The 16,199-nt window shown below is 40.6% G+C and overlaps 1 protein-coding gene across 2 annotated transcripts; it reads right to left on the bottom strand.

Moving 5' to 3' along the window:
- Positions 1 to 3,869: 3,869 nt before the first annotated feature.
- On the bottom strand, positions 3,870 to 12,830 carry LOC113006893 (echinoderm microtubule-associated protein-like 1). Of its 2 annotated transcripts, none has more exons than XM_026143134.1 (7): positions 12,354 to 12,830; positions 7,180 to 7,374; positions 6,482 to 6,611; positions 5,625 to 5,726; positions 5,154 to 5,185; positions 5,028 to 5,054; positions 3,870 to 4,730 (listed from the first exon to the last, which is right to left on the bottom strand). In XM_026143134.1, the coding sequence occupies exons 1-7, from the start codon at positions 12,511 to 12,513 to the stop codon at positions 4,456 to 4,458; spliced, it is 921 nt and encodes a 306-aa protein (XP_025998919.1). In that variant the 5' UTR covers positions 12,514 to 12,830; the 3' UTR covers positions 3,870 to 4,455. The 2 variants fall into 2 exon arrangements, with proteins under 2 accessions (XP_025998919.1, XP_025998918.1); XM_026143133.1 differs by lacking the exon at positions 12,354 to 12,830 and adding an exon at positions 7,756 to 9,114.
- Between the last annotated feature and the right edge of the window lie 3,369 nt (positions 12,831 to 16,199).

The raw sequence follows: 16,199 nt of genomic DNA, 5'->3' as shown, positions 1-16,199 counted from the left end.
TGGAAATAGTTTTTACAGTGATTGGAGAGAAACCCACGATTACCACAAATACTTTAAGCCTTTAAGACCCTGGAGAAATAGGCTAGTATTATATTACTGTATGATGTCGATGACTGTGTGTGTGTGTGTGTGTGTGTGTGTGTGTGTGTGTGTGTGTGTGTGTGTGTGTGTGTGTGTGTGTGTGTGTGTGCATCTTATTTCAAATTTGTATTTTCTTTCATTGGCTGATGGGACCAACTCATATCATCACTGCATGTAGAAAAATGGCACTGTAACATCTGTAACATCTGTCTCCTGTCAGACAGACTCGATCAAAGCTCCAGAACTGTGGCTCTGCTTTTCAGGAAAATGGGATCGTTGGGTTGTATGGTGCGATTTATGTTCACACTGGTATGCTGTTGATTGTACATGAAAGTCAGGTCTGATCTGGGTTTTTTTGTTTTTTCATAAATCTAATGGGTCTGATGAAAGCTAGTATGAGACAAAACCACTGCCAATTTCTATAATGAATAAAATTCACGTTTTATCATATATGTAAAATCTAGGTGTCCAGAAATAACAGTTAAATGTACTTTATCAAACTGTAACTAAAACTATCACCACTTGGGGGCGCTGTTTCACTGAAGGTGTGCTAAAACCAGTGACTGTGCGGGTTTTTTCTGGGGGGGTTGTTTGTTTGTTTGTTTTGTTTTTTTTACTTTATTTTAAGTCCTACCAACTTCCTGCAGAGGCTTTGGATACTTGCCGTTTTTGTTATTTAGTTTTTTAAATGACTGAATAAAGGTCACATTGACTCCTTACACCATCTTGTGGTAGAAATTGGTATTACATGAAAAATACAGACGTTTTAGCTTCAACTGAATCTTGGATCTCTTCAACACAACGCGTGCAATATTTTGGACAACTGCTTGACATAAAGTCACTGCAGCCTTTTTCTTCACATTCTCTTGGTAACCTTAATTAATATTGGAAGGCTCTATAGGAGGGAGCAAATAGCTTTGATTGGTCCGACCGTCCACAACAGTCCCAGTTTCTTATGTGGCCCTCTGAGAAATTTTTCACCTCTGCTCTAAACCATTTTTAAGCACGTGAATTTTTGTGCCCTGAAATGAATTAAAAATAAAAACTACATTCTAGAAAAATTAAACAATCTGAAACTTTTTGGGGGAACTTAAAAGTTAATATAAAAGAGGAAAAAGCTGAAAAAATATTTTATTATAAAACTTTTCAGCACAGAAAAAACGAGGAGCCTTTGGGGTCATGTGTGTATGTTATGACTGGAACGCCCTGGAACAGCCATTCTATATTTTAAAATCTTGTCAATAACAAATACCCCCACACTGAATTTAAAAAAAGGTGTGTGTGTGTGTGTGGGGGGGGGGGGGGGGGGGTTCTAAGCAGCATAAATTGAACTAAAACATTTTAAAGAATCAAAATAAAACTTGACAAATGTTTCCATCATAAAATCCCAATCAAGCCTTTAGTAGTTCTCCTTTTCAACAGCAGAGGTCCTATTAACTCCCAAAGAGCACGTGGAGGATGCACTTTGAGGTCACAAATTTCCTGCACAGCTTTTTCTGTGTTAAATCTTTTTTGGGTGCAGATTTTTCTGTTGAAACACTGAAACTATGTGTGTCAGATGCTGCACACATTCTAAATGTGTTGTAACTTACGATGTTAGAATATGTGATATTTTAAACATTTGAGGCAGTGTCCCAGGCCCCAGAACATGAAGGAGGTCCAGCTAGCATGCTGGGAAATATATTACTTATACATCCTTTCCTTGCTCTCTGTCATTTGTGGATAATGTGTGCAAACCTGTTGATGTCAGCTAATGCAAGAGCTAGGCTTTTTTTGGCAAGTGTTTTATGATCAAAAGAGAAAAGACTTCCATGTCTTTGGATTCAGGCAGTGACTTTGAAAAGCGCAAGCCCCAAATGAAGTTCTGATGGGTGAGTACCAAGGTTATTATAGTCAGCTAAAATATTAATATAAGATATTAAAAATACTTTTGTTGACTAAAATTAAAAATATATATATTGTTAAAAGATACTCGCAGCCCCTCATTATCCTGTAGATAGATCACTTTTTATATCCCAGGTGATTATTAAAGAAGTTGACCTCTGACCTTAAGCTCAAGGTCACCAGCATTCGACCTCCTCAGTTTTTGTCTTTGCTTGTTTTCGTCTTGTTTTTTGTTGTTGTTGTTGTTTTTAATTAACTTGCTCGACGAGGTTTCAATGCATGAGACTTTTCTTCTCTACATCACTGTGAGTTAGCTGATTTCAAAAAGTTCAGTGTTTTAACACCTATAACACCTGTACTGATTTTCCTAAATTGTGCCTCTAACATATGCCCTCCATTCAATATAAATATATATAAAAAAAGACTAAAACTGACACAGAAATGAGTAAAAACTAAACTAAAACTAAACATTTTCAAACCAAAAAACTAACCTACAAAAAGCAACTGACTTTTGAAACTCTGGAATTAATTGAAACTAAACTGAATTACAAAAAATAAATGGTGAGTAGCCACAGGATAGCACCTGCCACAGCTGCAATCTAATGCTTCCAGTACAGACATGTACATTTTGCTTTTGATTTAACCATCAGTCTAGTTATCATTTGGAAGTGAGTGCCATCGAGGGAGGGTGTCCTATCACAGTCATTTATAAATCTTCAGTTCATCCATAAACATAGTCTGACAAAATGCAAAATATTTATGGCCAAAAATCACCTTTTGCTTCCATTTCAAGTCTAACACATTTGATTTCTAAATACTAAAAGAAAAATGTGCTCACTCTCTGTATCGAAGGCCACAAATGCCAAATGAATTAATTAAATACATCATTAAATAATTAATTAAATGTGTCATTAATACATTAAAACTGGAAGTAACTGATTTAATATATAAGTTACTTCAAATTAAAATTCAGTTTATTTATTTAAATACACAAGAAATGTATTTACTTATTTATTTCCAATTTTAACTGATTAATGACACTTTTTTTTTTTTTTTTTTTTTTAATGGTACATGTATTTAAAGTTCATGACCTCTGATCTTGCTAACACCACGGGGGGGCAGCATTTCAGCAGAAAGCTTTAGTTTGACTGATCTTGAGGTTAGACTGAAACATTTTGGTTTGTCACTTACTCTAAAAGTTCAATGTGATAAAGTCATGGGAACATTGCAGACGAATCACAGGACACCTGAACAATTGTGACGCACCTGCTCATAGACACATTCACTGCACACCTAGACTTTTCAAGGCTTTGCCAAAGGAAAGTGCGTGTGAGTTAAAGAGCCTGTAACCTTCCGGCTCTCTATTACAAAGTCTATTTGCTGTCCAGTTACACAGCTTTGGGCCAGTGTGAGTAATAGCTGAAGTTAACAGGCCAGCTAATGTTTGGCTGTGTGTGCTTACTCCATGAGGCTCCTCATCCTCAGCTTTCTTCTGAGAAAGGAAAATTCCAAGATCTTTCACAGTTCATATGCTTGGAACAATCAAATCTGCGAAAGCTAATACTGGAGCGTTCAGAGTTCCAGTATTGCAGGCTGTGGAAACTGTAGAACCAGAAACTGTTGCTCTTGTAATTCTCTTAAATCTCCACTTGAATGCTAAAAAAAAAAGGTCACAGTACGTGATTTTCAACAATTTACTGCTCATCAAAGTGTTCAGCAGCCATTAGTTCTTTTTAGCTACCTCATAAAAGCCTGTTGCTGTCATCATATTAAAGTGGCCCCATGTTTGTTGCTATGAGCAGCTGATAGCTGGAGCACAGCTGTAAACCACCTCTTTCTTTTATTATGGTACCAGCCACCACCACATGCACACACTCACACACATTAAACTGAACCACAACAAGTGTTTTCACAGTGTTTGTTTTTATTGTTTCTCCTGATTTAAAATGAGACTTTCTGGGTACACACTGTAAATAATCTAAGGTGGGATCTAAGGTGGGACATCAGCTACGAAACCGAAAACATCACATCAAACAGACTCGCTGGCACACATTGAGTTACAACAACAACAACAACAACAACAAAAACCCAGCCTCTCTCTTACATCGCACACTCGGTGCCCACGCACTCGGCAACTTCTCACGCAGCGTGATGGAGACAAACATTAGCGGTGAACACAGGCCTTCGGTGAAGTGCTGTGCAGGTACCAGCGTGTGACAAATTGAGCTATTGCTATGCTGTGCGGTGTGGCTACGAATGCATCAAAGCTTTCACTCTATCCTCAGAAATAAGTCCCAATTGCTGAATTGCAACAAAACCTGTATTTGTAGGTTTCAAGTGGTTCGTTGAGGCTTTCACATATTTGTTTTGGGGTTTTAGTACGCTCAGTAGCAGGGATGGAAAAAATAAATTGTCCACACTTTTCCCTATTTGTGCATTAAAAGTGAAGCAGAAGAGTGCAGCTCTTGTCCTCTGTGGTCCACCTGCGTGTCAGTAACAAATCTGAAAGTACTGGCTGGGTGATTTGATGGGGCTCTTGTAGCTCGACGTGTCATGCGGTGCGCTCTGGCCGCTTGAGGTCTTCTGGAAGTTTAAGGTGAAGGATGGTGTTGCTTTCCTCGCCTCTGGCTTGCCGCCCCTCTTCGCCTGAGGGCGATTAGGAGTGGGCGCGGGCCCGCTGTGGGCGGGCACCGCAGAAGCGGACTTGGCAGCTTCAGAAGATCCAGTCTTTCTTGTGAGGGGGCTCAGATAGATCTGCATAGTCACTAAGTGAAGCGGTGAAGTGAGGTGAGGACGGAGAGAGAAGGAGGTAAGAGTGGAGGAGTGACAGGAAAGGAGAGCGATGAAGAGAGCGTGAAGGGCGGATTGTGGGTGTGGATGGGATGAAAGAAAGACAAAAAATAAGGGTGGAAGGGGCGAGGGAAGGCACACAAGTCATGGTGAGATGTGGAAATATGAAAAGATGACGATAAAACAGGAGCTCAAGCACGATTCGCTTCATTATAAATGTAAACAGTGGCCGTTTTGCGTTACTGGAGGTGTCAGACAGGGAAGAAGCCTACCTTTGCAGTGTGTCACACGCCTGGTTCCTGCAGCAAAGCAACACACATGCAATTCAGAGTTAAACAACGCCGGGTTTCTTTAACAGTCCTGTTCTGAATGCTGCCGGCGGGAACCAGTCAACTTACCTACATTCACTGCATCCTCTCTGGGTTTGCCGCTGTTATGTTGACGGAGAGAGAAAATGATACAGAGATGCCAGAGGACACGAGTGGGAGAGAGAAACAAAGAGATGCAGGGACAGAAAGAGAGAGTTAGCAGATCCGAAGGGAGATTTCATCCGACTATAAAAGGCTGAAATCTTGACACATCAGTTTCCGGTTGAGTAGGCCTAATTAAAGGTTTCCTGTGCTCGTGCCCCGCGTTTGCTCTTGAAACAGGATGTCTGGGGCGGAAATAAGTTTGATTTAAATTTAGAAACAAAATCGGCCGTAAGTCACCTCGAAATCAGCAGAGATCCACACATGATCTGGTTTGTGAGAAGTGTGTACGTGGGCAAAGAAATCTGAAACACTGTTACACAACTGTGCTGTAAATTTGACAGACGCCTAAGTTTGTTGTTTGTGTGTAAATTTAGAAATTCAATAACAGCTTCTCACCTGTCCTGAACTTTCTTGCTGCTCGAGGCTGCAGAGGCGGGTCGTGTTCTAGCGGTCTTACACGGGCTGTCTTTCACGCTACCAGGTGGGCTCTTCACACCGCTGGAAAGACGAAAAGAGCGAGTGGGGTCAGAAAAAAAGAAGAAGAAATGGACAGCACAGAAGAGAAAGAGGAAAGAGCCAGAAGGTAAGGAGAGATTAATTAGAAAGGTGAAATAAGAGTGGAAAGAAATGAACCCGCTTTAATAAAGATGAGCGCGATGATGAGGGTGATTCTCCGTCTTGCTTTTTCCTCATACTGAGCGGCCGGTTTTAAGTGAATGGAGATTTACCACTCTCAGTGCAATTATATCAGAGTAGCCCAGATGTAGCACCAGCACATTAAGGTGCCACAGACATAGCTTATCATGCTCTCTAACTAATGCTATCTAATAGCAGTATCATTTGAAATGTAATTGAGAGGAAGAGATGTGCAGAAAATGGAGCGGCGCTTTATTGCTTTGAAAAAGAAGAGGTTGGTGTTGGGGATCGTTACGGAGCATCCGTGTGCAGTTTCTTAGATACCGGAGGCTGTCTTTCTGATTGCCTTTGCATGTTAAATAATGAGAAGCGAAGCTCGCTAATGAAGACTGAAGCTGCTTGATTAGCACACGCTCGTATACGTTAGACTTCTCTTCTGGGTGAGGTGGGGTGAGAAGGTCTGCTGTGTGAGATCATTCCACAGTGAACAGTAAAGAAATTTAATGCCTCGTTTAACGGCAGACATTTAAGTCGGCTTGGAAAATACACAACGTGATCTCCTGCACATATTCAAAAAGTGAAAATAATCTCCAGCTCCCTCCCAGAGGACAGGGTACCTTCGGGGTGGTGTTGGGCTGTAGTTCCTGGTTGTGGTGCTGGAGGGCAGCGTGGTGCTCTTCTTCAGAGAAGCTGTGCTGGGGGTCACCATGGGGGCTCTGGAGGGCAGAGCCAGAGACACTGGCCTGGCTGTGGGAGCAAACACACACACGCATATTCTGTGAACTGTGTTTGTTGTGAATGCTCTTTTTGTTGCCTGCACAAACAAAGTCCCTTTTGAGAAAAAGCCATGACTGGATTTTTATTAGCATTTCTGTCGTTAAACACTGAGCACATAACTGGGTTTGCACGACTCTGGGATTAAGCAAAACAAAAATGATTTGATTCAGCTTCTCAAACACGATACTTTACTCTGCTTTGTGAGATTTATCTCTAAAATTTGAGCACACATGCTTGGATTTGATAAACTGTGATATTCAATTTACTCTGTGACTACATATAGACCTAATCAACAAAACAAAACCCGTCTCTTTAAAACATCTTTTATTTTCTCCATTATGCACATTTTTAATAATATAGTCCCATTCTAGCAAATGCACCTGAGGAAGAATGACTGAATCAAGCACATCATGTACAATCTATAAAAAAGTCGATGTCTTCTCGTGTACAGCAGGCTGAGGGATTAAAGCACTTTATGTATCGACACACCTGAAATCCTTCCACTGGCTTGTAGATATGACAGTAGATCTTTGCTCACCTTTGGCCCCCGGTGCTCTCCTGCCAGCAGCAGCAGAAGCAGCTGCTTGGTGCTCCTCAGAAATGTTGAGTCTCTTCAGGACGTCAGCCAGAGCCATCTTCAGAAGCTGGATTTCATCTTCTTGCATCTGCATTCTCTGCTCGAGATATGTCAGCCGATCGGCCACATCCAGGCCGCTGGCCGAGCTGCGGTCGTCTGCGGATATGAGGACAGATAGCATGACATGTTTTGCATTATCATTAGAAAAAAATGCTTCCTTTAAACAACTGCCTGCCTGAAATAGATGCAAGCAGCTGACTTGACATCAAGATCTATAGAAGGTGTAATCAGAGAGAGGGGCAAGCTCTTTAGCGTTCCCTTTTTCATGGCTGCACTGTAGAAATCTAATGAGGTCATCACACAGCTGGACATAGATCATCCCCGCAGACACCATGCAGCAGCGTGTAAACAATGGCGTCAAAGCACACATCCAAAACACCTCTGCCACCATCATTTCTCTTCAAGTGATTTCTGCTTCATCTTTAACTGCAGGCAATCTGTAATCCAACACGGTCACAATGGGTCAAAGGTGGCTACCATGGGAGATGCTGGAAGCTGAGGAGCAGTCAGGGTGCTTCTGCAGGCCAGCAGGGCCTTCCTCCACCCCTCCAGACTTCTTCCTCCTCTTCCTCTCCTCTCGCGAGCATACTTTTTCAGTGCTTGTTCCTCCTCTTGCTCCTATCAGACGGGCCTGCTCTCCCTCCATCTAATTTTGATCCGCTGGCGTTGACGTCCACTAAGATTTCATCTCTTTTGCTCCACTTATGTCGCACACAGACACACACACACAAGATCAGCCTTTCTGGTATTTTAGCCGCCTTTTGTTTTTTTTAGAGCATCCAAATGGTATTACAGAATCTGCAGCAGGAGATGAGGGTCTTGGTGTTTAGATGCTCTCACGTTTCCTTGGTGGTCGCCGGGTACAATCTGTGATGTGCAGTTGTGTATGACAGAGCTTAAAGCCCTTTACTCAGGATGAGAGTGTATGAAGGTGGGGGCGGGGCTGATAATGCTTAAAAACTCTGCAGTCGTCCAATCCAGCCTAAATTGTGTGTACGTGTAAGTGTACTTGCATGTGTGTCTCTGTGTGTATATGTGTGTGTGCGTGTGTGCAGACTACAAGGTTAATCCCACAGCCTGAGCCTCTTTGACCCCGCCCCCACACGTAAGCCCCCTGTCACTAACAGCGCTGGAGACACAGAGAGGAAGCAGCAGAGATAAACCTGAGACACTGCTTGTTCTTGTGCCGTGAAGCTGTAAACATCTTGCACATCCACAGAGTTACAGTTTACAGTGGATGTCACTCTGAGTAACGGGGAGGATGAGGCAGAGACAAATAAAAACTAATGCATCTTTGTGGTTGCACAGGATTTAAGAAGAAAAAAACCCAGTGAAACAGGAGTCGGCTGAGCGGCATCATTTCCCAGTCGTGCTCAGCCAGAATATACAAGAAGGATCAGGGATCAGTTGCATAATCTGCTTCCTTAAGTCAACAAAAACTCTGATTCCCAACCAGGGGTGCTTTTACCCGAGGGGGTACTTATCCAGTTTGCCAGGGGCTGTGAGGATAAATCGTGAAGAAGCTCAACTAATTTGATTAAGTAAGCATTTTGGTTTGATTAAAAAGTACATCAGCATAATGAGTTAGCTGTCCAAACCATAATACCACTGTTGCATGAAAACGTGTTAGCCTCAGTAGATTTATTTTGTAACAATTGTTGCACCTTGTACTTTATTGTGATAAAAGAGTGGAGACAAGAAAGCTGAGCGATAGCTCAGCTAAGGGGAAAAGACACACAGTAAAGCACAGCCGCGGCTTTAAACTTACAGCATATGGGTTGCTTGCTAGATCCGTTTAGCTGAACAGGCTCTCGGGTTTAATTAATTAAACTGAATATACTAATAATGGTAATAGGTAAGAGTAATAGATACAGATATAAATATAAATAGTAATAGAAAAGTAACAAAAAATGGTTAAGTGACTAAAAGTGCAAAAAATGCATAAATATCTGGAATTTTAACCGAACTACAGTATAAAATAGCTAAAGGTGAGTCAAGAAAAGCTTAAAAAGGCTAAAAGTATAAAATAGCTAAAGAGTAGCTAAAAAAAAAAAAGGGGGGGGGGGTTAAAAGTATAAAATTACTAAAGAATATCTTAAAAGTGGGCAAGAGTATAACAAACAGTAGTTAAGAATACCTCAAACGGACAAAAGGCAGAAAAACTAAAGTAATGCTACAACGTTTTAAAAAGTTAGCGTTAAGAACTGGTGGATAAAAAGGTAACAAGTAACACATAAACAAATAGCTTAGGGCTAATGTAAAAGCTGCCATTTGTATATAAAATATGGATAATAACCACTGTGATCTCTCCTACTTTTTTCTTGATGACTCAAGTTAGAATTTTTGACCATAATCTTAATCTTTTAAAACCACGTGTGAAGAACCAAAAGGGAATGTAAACAGTAACCCAAGAACACTGATATCATTGTGACTTGTCAGTCACGAGCAGCGGAGTTCAAGACAAGCAAGGCAACATTGCTCAGCTTATGAAATATAAAAATAAACTTAAATTAAAGTATAATGATCTCTCTCCTTTAGTCTCAGACTGAGTTGTCATGAGGCTTCATATAGAAACACAGCTAGGATTAGCAAGTAAATGAGCTTCAGTGATTTAGCATCGTACCAGATGAGTTCCCTCTTGCCAACCACCCACGGTCAACATGTGTGATGTAGAAAAGATTGAGTTTGAAAAAGCTGTTAATAACTCATTCAGTGCACTCAAGAAAAGTGCTGACAATGATGGAGAGAGGACAGCAGCTGTGACCATGTCCAATCGAATAAAACAGCCAAGTTAAGCAGGTGCACCTCACAGCACTTTCAGATTAGCATTTATGAGAATATCTCAGTCTACCATGTTTAATCAGCTGTTTTGCCAACACTTCACACTGATTTTTCATTTGAATCCCTCCCTGTTGACAGTTAACAATTAACCAGCACACTGCTCAAGCCTTTTAATTCAGCTGATTTTTCTTCATTATTTTATTTTTAAATTCTTTCTGAAAACTGTTTTTCTGAGCTCATGAACAATTGATTTTCTTTCATAGATATGTGGCACTCACAGGACAGCAATTTATAGAATATATGATGCTGAGCATAAAGTTTTAAAATGAGCCCAGTCTTAAATACAGCAGTAATATTACACTATTTCATACTGATGGGGGATTTTACTTTGAATATTTTACAATTTTCCAGATTCAGTAAGAGGACTAAATGTAACAATCCCTGATAATGCATTTAAATGAATACACTCATACCAAACGATGAATCAGATGGAAATAATAATAATAACAATAATAATAATAATAATAATCTCAACTGCATTGACCACTATTATATAATATGCAGTTTAAACTCCAATCACGTGGACAGGTTTGGAACTTACACTGTTGTTTGAATGCTTTCAATGTTTTCAGAATGTAGCGTCTGTGAAGTGCATAAAGTGCACGTTCAAACTATTTTTAACTCTCACTTGTTGCCGTAGTTCCTTTGAGAATCGAGTCTAAGCGCTGACCTGTCCAGGATGACGATTTTCAGTGTAATTATTCAGGCAGTAATCCGCCTCTCATGGAGAGTTGTGATTTTTGTGTAGGCATGTGATCTTCTGTTTCTCCTCCTGTCCTGACCATGACATCATCCTCGTGCTACCTCCACGCAGCCCATATGGGACTGAGATTAGAATAGCACATAATCCCAGTGCTGTAAAATGGAATTAGCAGCCCAGAGCTCAGTCTCTGCACTAACTCGGCCCTACAAAGAACAGGCAGGCACCCTCAGCGCTGCTCAGGCAAATGTAAACACACATGCAGCCCCGTGCATTAAGTATATCTGCTGTTTCTCAAACACAGTCACACGCACGCACTGCCAAGTTATCGCAGTGAAGGCTTCCAAACTTCACAAACTTATATACATTTAAGCAAAATGCAAATACGTTGAGCTATAACTGCAGCACGGAGAGCCAATGGAGCGTTTTAATCTCGGTTTGCAGCTGGCGCCTCTTGAATGGAGGAACGGCAACCGTCTGCTCGTATCAGCAGTCAGCAGCCTGACACACACACAGGCCACGTGTGCGCACGCAGTCCTTCACATGTTAGTCCACTGATGCTAATATCCCAGCAGGGACAGGGCATTTCCCCAAATCTTCTCAGATAAGACACATCCCACAACACCCACAGCTTGACTATGACTATGTCACATGTGAGAAGTAAGAGAGATGTTTAGGATTAGTGTTTGGCTTTTTCTTGTTTGACAACCAATAGGGTCCAGCAACAGCAATCTAGCAGCCTGGGAAGATCTTTTTTTTATTGGTTTTGTTGTTGTTTTTTAGCCAGTGTATTTATGAGAATGTGAAAGAAACAGAACAAAAACAAAATGTGTCATTAAAAGCAATCGTAACAACAATAATTTATGCCTGAAAAGAGAGCGATCAGGTTCTTAAAAGGTTCTGTCAGACACACCTGTTGAGTCACATTCTTCTTCAAACAAAGTTTCCAGCTCAGATTTGTTTTCATTTTGTTTTCTGGACACAAATAACAAACTGATTTGAATAAATCTGTCATATTGGAAATCATGCATGCACGAGTTCTCTTTCTCTTCATTGTAAGATTTATTCATACGCCACACAGACCCTTTACCTTAGAACCACCTGCAAAATTCTGTGCAATGCAAAACAACAGTTGTGCATCAGCTCTGCTTTTTTGGTCAGTTTTTTTTTACGTCAAAAAGCTAACTGTTCTTTTATCTTTAATGTTGGTTTAGCTTTGAGGTTTTAAGGAGTAAAATGTTAAAATGCCAAACTTGTCTCAGAGGAGATTTCACAGCTGTAACTAATAAAGTGGCCTGTGTAGTGAGAACTGTGTGTACTGCATTACGTGTTGCATCCAACACACACTCTGCCACTGTATATGAGGAATGCACAGCAATAATAGTGAAAATAGCTGTGTAATTGTTCTTTCACATACCAGCTCATTTACTTTGGGCTTAGCGTCCTCCTCCATGCATCTGTGTGCAAGCAGATGTCAGACCAAAACTACATGGAAGTGATGTACGTGAGAGAACGAGCTGCTGTGGCCGTATACCTGTCATGAAGTCAGTGTCTGGTGCCAGCAGGGAGTCGCTGTGGTAGCTCTCCTTCAATGAGGGCCTCCTCAGGAGGCCGTGGGCTGTCTCCTCCATGCCTAGACCGTGATCCAGCAGCTCCTCCATGTGACTGTCTCCCTCCGCTGTGCCTTCTGCCATAGCCCAGACAAAGTGTGCAAGCAGGATCCCACCTTACTCTTACTTACTCTCCAAAGCTTTGCTGCTGAGCTAATTCACCTTTCCTAACAAACCAGTGGACACCACCTAATGCTTTCCCTCCCTCCCTCTCGCCTGCTGTCCTGTAAGAAATAAGTGGAGCGTGCTGGCAGAGGGTGATGTCACTCATAGGACAGATTAAGGAGCCGGTAAGCCATCTGAAGCTCAAGAGAGGACAAGGCTGTGACAGTAGGAGTCTCTCTCTCTCCCTCTCTGTAGACAGGAGCCAAGGAGGCCTCAGTTAGGGAGAACACTTTGATGCTAAATAAACCTTCTTGGAAGATAAATAGCTCAACTCCTGTCTGCAAACATCCACCTACTGCTCTAAGGAGGAGGAGAAGATGAGTAACAATTACTGACCTGTATGCAGAGGATAAACACTGCCAACAAAAAAAGAAAGAAAAGAAAACAAACAGCAGGGTGGAACCATGCAATTTGCTGTTGCATGCAAAGTTGCAGAGACGCACACAATTGCACTCCCCAAAACAGCTTACATCAGGATACCATCCGGAGTGGCCGGCTCTGGTGTACTGTAAGGATGATGAGATTCAGAGATTAGGCAGCAGAACTTGATTAATTACAGTCATCAGGAGGACAATAAGCCGGACGTGGTAATTAGACCAACAGAGAAAGAAAGAAGAGCAGATGAAAAGCTAGTTAGGCAATTGTGTCAGGGTCTCCCCCGGTGTAAGCTGGCTTTTTGTCTATTTTGCATTTGCTGGATTGATTCTTTCTCTAGCAGATGCTTCCATTTGCTGATCTGTCAAAGCAGCTTTCTGGCTTCATACATAAAGGACAACCTTGAGTCTGCAGAATGTTTTATTTTTAATATTTGGTTATCTAATGTCTTAAGTTAATTCTTAATGCCATTTTTTGTGCCCTATGCTTACTGCTGTTGAAATAATTGAAATGAAAATCATGAAACAGTTTGACTGTGATCAAGCATAAATGGGGAATGCAGTATGTGAATGTTAATACATGGAAAACTATTTTGCTTCTTGCCCATCAGACTTGCTGCCATGGCGAGGTGCATCTCTGGTGGATCGATGCTGTTGTAGCCGAACTATATACTTACATAGGAAATCAAAAAATATTTGTTTTTCTCTACATATTCTATCACATCACATTATTGTCTTATTTTTACCCATGTATTATGTGATTCACCAGTATTTTAATATTGTACCTGCTTGATTAATCATTAAGCACATAATGTTTTGTACTTCAGTACAGTATTCGAGAGGCTAGTTTTAGTATAAATGTATTAAACAAAGAAATATAGAGGACAACAGGCTGTGACTTCATGTTTCTGTGTATGAATTAACTTGTGCTTCAATTATCAGAACTCTGAGACTGTTATGAAGGATGGGAGCTTTCTAATGATGACAAAACCATTACAGAAAACAAAGGGGAAAAGTAAATAAAACATAAGAGACAAAGAAACTCACATTTGAAGTATTATTCAAAAGTTTAAATAAGGTTTGGTGTTACTTTTGGTTATAATTACTATTATCAATTAAATGGATTTCTATAGTTTATCTGTATATATAACCTATAAATATATTTCGGTATGTGACATACCCATGCATGTTTTTTATCTGAATATTGTAAATTCATTTCAATATTCATTTCAATTGACCAGTGATCACCTGCTACATTATCAGTAGGGTTCTGGTGAAGATTTACATGCCTGACTTCTTTGTAATAATGTTACAATTTCCCATTGGGATCAAAACAATATTTAGTACGGACCAGTGATGCAAAACTGTATATATTCTAATTAACTAATATATACTAACCTCTGTCTCTCTTCCACAGCATGTCTTTATCCTGTCTTCCTTCTCTCACCCCAACCGGTGGCAGCAGATGGCCCCGCCCCTCCCTGAGCCTGGTTCTGTTGGAGGTTTCTTCCTGTTAAAAGGGAGTTTTTCCTTCCCACTGTCACCAAAGTGCTTGCTCATAGGGGGTCATATGATTGTTGGGTTTTTCTCTGTATGTATTATTGTAGGGTCTACCTTACAATATAAAGCGCCTTGAGGCGACTGTTGTTGTCATTTGGTGCTGTATAAATAAAATGAATTGAAATTAATTATATAATAGTATGGAAAAATGCAAAAGGTGGCCTTTAAAAGATGGATACGTTTGATAAATAGTGCATCCTGTAAAAAGAATGTTTCATTACTTAAAATGTTGTAAGCTAATTTTTGATTTGGAAAAGACAGACGGCAACATTTCCTTTTAACCCTTGTGTGGTGTTCGTATTTTTGTTACTCAGCCAGTGTTCATGGGTCTGGTGGACCCGCTAGAGTTTTGGCTTTCCAAATTAACACTATCAAACAATTTTATGTTAAATTACTCAACAGATGTTTACTTCATCCCAATTACAAGACATATGAACAGCAAACATGGTTAATTTTTTCCCTTTACCTTTGTTAGATCACATTTATGAATTAATGTGCTTCTCGTTTTTCTTTTATATAAAATGTTATAAATAAATCAGTTATAATCAAGTGGAGTGAGTGGAAAGACACAACACATTTACACGTGAAAAAATAATTAATTGTTTAATTTTTCTTTTGAAAAAAACTGAACACGGGTCTCACAGACCCGAACACCATACAAGGGTTAAACTTGGAACTGACCTATCTGACTGCAGATGTGTTTTAGAAATAAAAATAATAAGATTAGCCTACAAGAATTTTTTTTGTTTTACATTCTTTTGTTTTGTTATTTTTGCATGAAGAAATAAAAACAATGAATTGACCCTGATCCCTCACATTTTTCTTTGTTTAAGATGAAGGCATCACAATTTCAATACACTGACATCAGTGCCATTTATTCCACCCTAAACTGCTTTCCGCTGCTATCTTATTCACAAGAGGTCACCATTTATTCCACCCACAGTGAGTTTTTAATATACTCTCTCGGCTCCATTACCACGCAGCCACTAGTCTTTAAGCAGGCTGGTGCACTTGAGAGGCCTCTCAGGTCAAAGTGTGCTGCTAGTTATGTTATTATGACACACTAATCGTCCTGTGGTCTGGCTGCTGTTATCCCCGCGTAACAGACACTAAGGCCCTGCAGTGTGGTGTGTGTGTGTGTGTGTGCTGAACGCTCCTAATGCCCTGAGGCCTGAACAGGGATGAAGGGCAAAGGCAGATAATGACTTTGCTGACAGAGGACATGAAGGGAGGGAAATCGGAGACGTGGAAAACGGGCAGGGGAAGGTTGAAACCTTTTGCCTGTTGTTTTCAAACTAACAGATGACCACGTACTGTCTAATCAGTGCCCTTATTAATACTTAAATGTAGAGGTCAGAGTAGGATTCGACCCTGTCTGACCTGAACACTGGTGTCACACCACTGACCTCCTGTGGACACTGTTCATCACTACGGCTCATTGGTGGAGGAATTTTGATCAACTCGGTATTGATCGCATACAGTGAACTAATCTCTAACGTCCTCTAAGGTTTGCACACAGGCAAAATTAGATAACCTTGAAGAGAAACACATAATCCTGTAATGGTAGGAATCTAACCCAAATAAACTTTCAAGATGACCTCTACACCTGTCAGGTGACCGCAATTAACCTGCAATTAGTTTACAAACTAAAAGCTCTGAAATAAAAACACA

Source organism: Astatotilapia calliptera, chromosome 15 (genome assembly GCF_900246225.1).
Source record: "Astatotilapia calliptera chromosome 15, fAstCal1.2, whole genome shotgun sequence".
Lineage (NCBI taxonomy): Eukaryota > Metazoa > Chordata > Actinopteri > Cichliformes > Cichlidae > Astatotilapia > Astatotilapia calliptera.
This window is presented reverse-complemented; position numbering and strand designations above follow the sequence as displayed.

Excerpts from the sequence above, each read along its gene's own strand:
- LOC113006893 (XM_026143133.1), bottom strand. The coding sequence starts at position 7,924 with ATGGAGGGAGAGCAGGCCCGTCTGATAGGAGCAAGAGGAGGAACAAGC. Across the intron at positions 7,375-7,755 it reads AGCTTCCAGCATCTCCCATG|ACGACCGCAGCTCGGCCAGC; the intron begins GTAGCCACCTTT and ends TCATATCCGCAG. Across the intron at positions 6,612-7,179 it reads GAGAGCACCGGGGGCCAAAG|CCAGGCCAGTGTCTCTGGCT; the intron begins GTGAGCAAAGAT and ends TTGCTCCCACAG.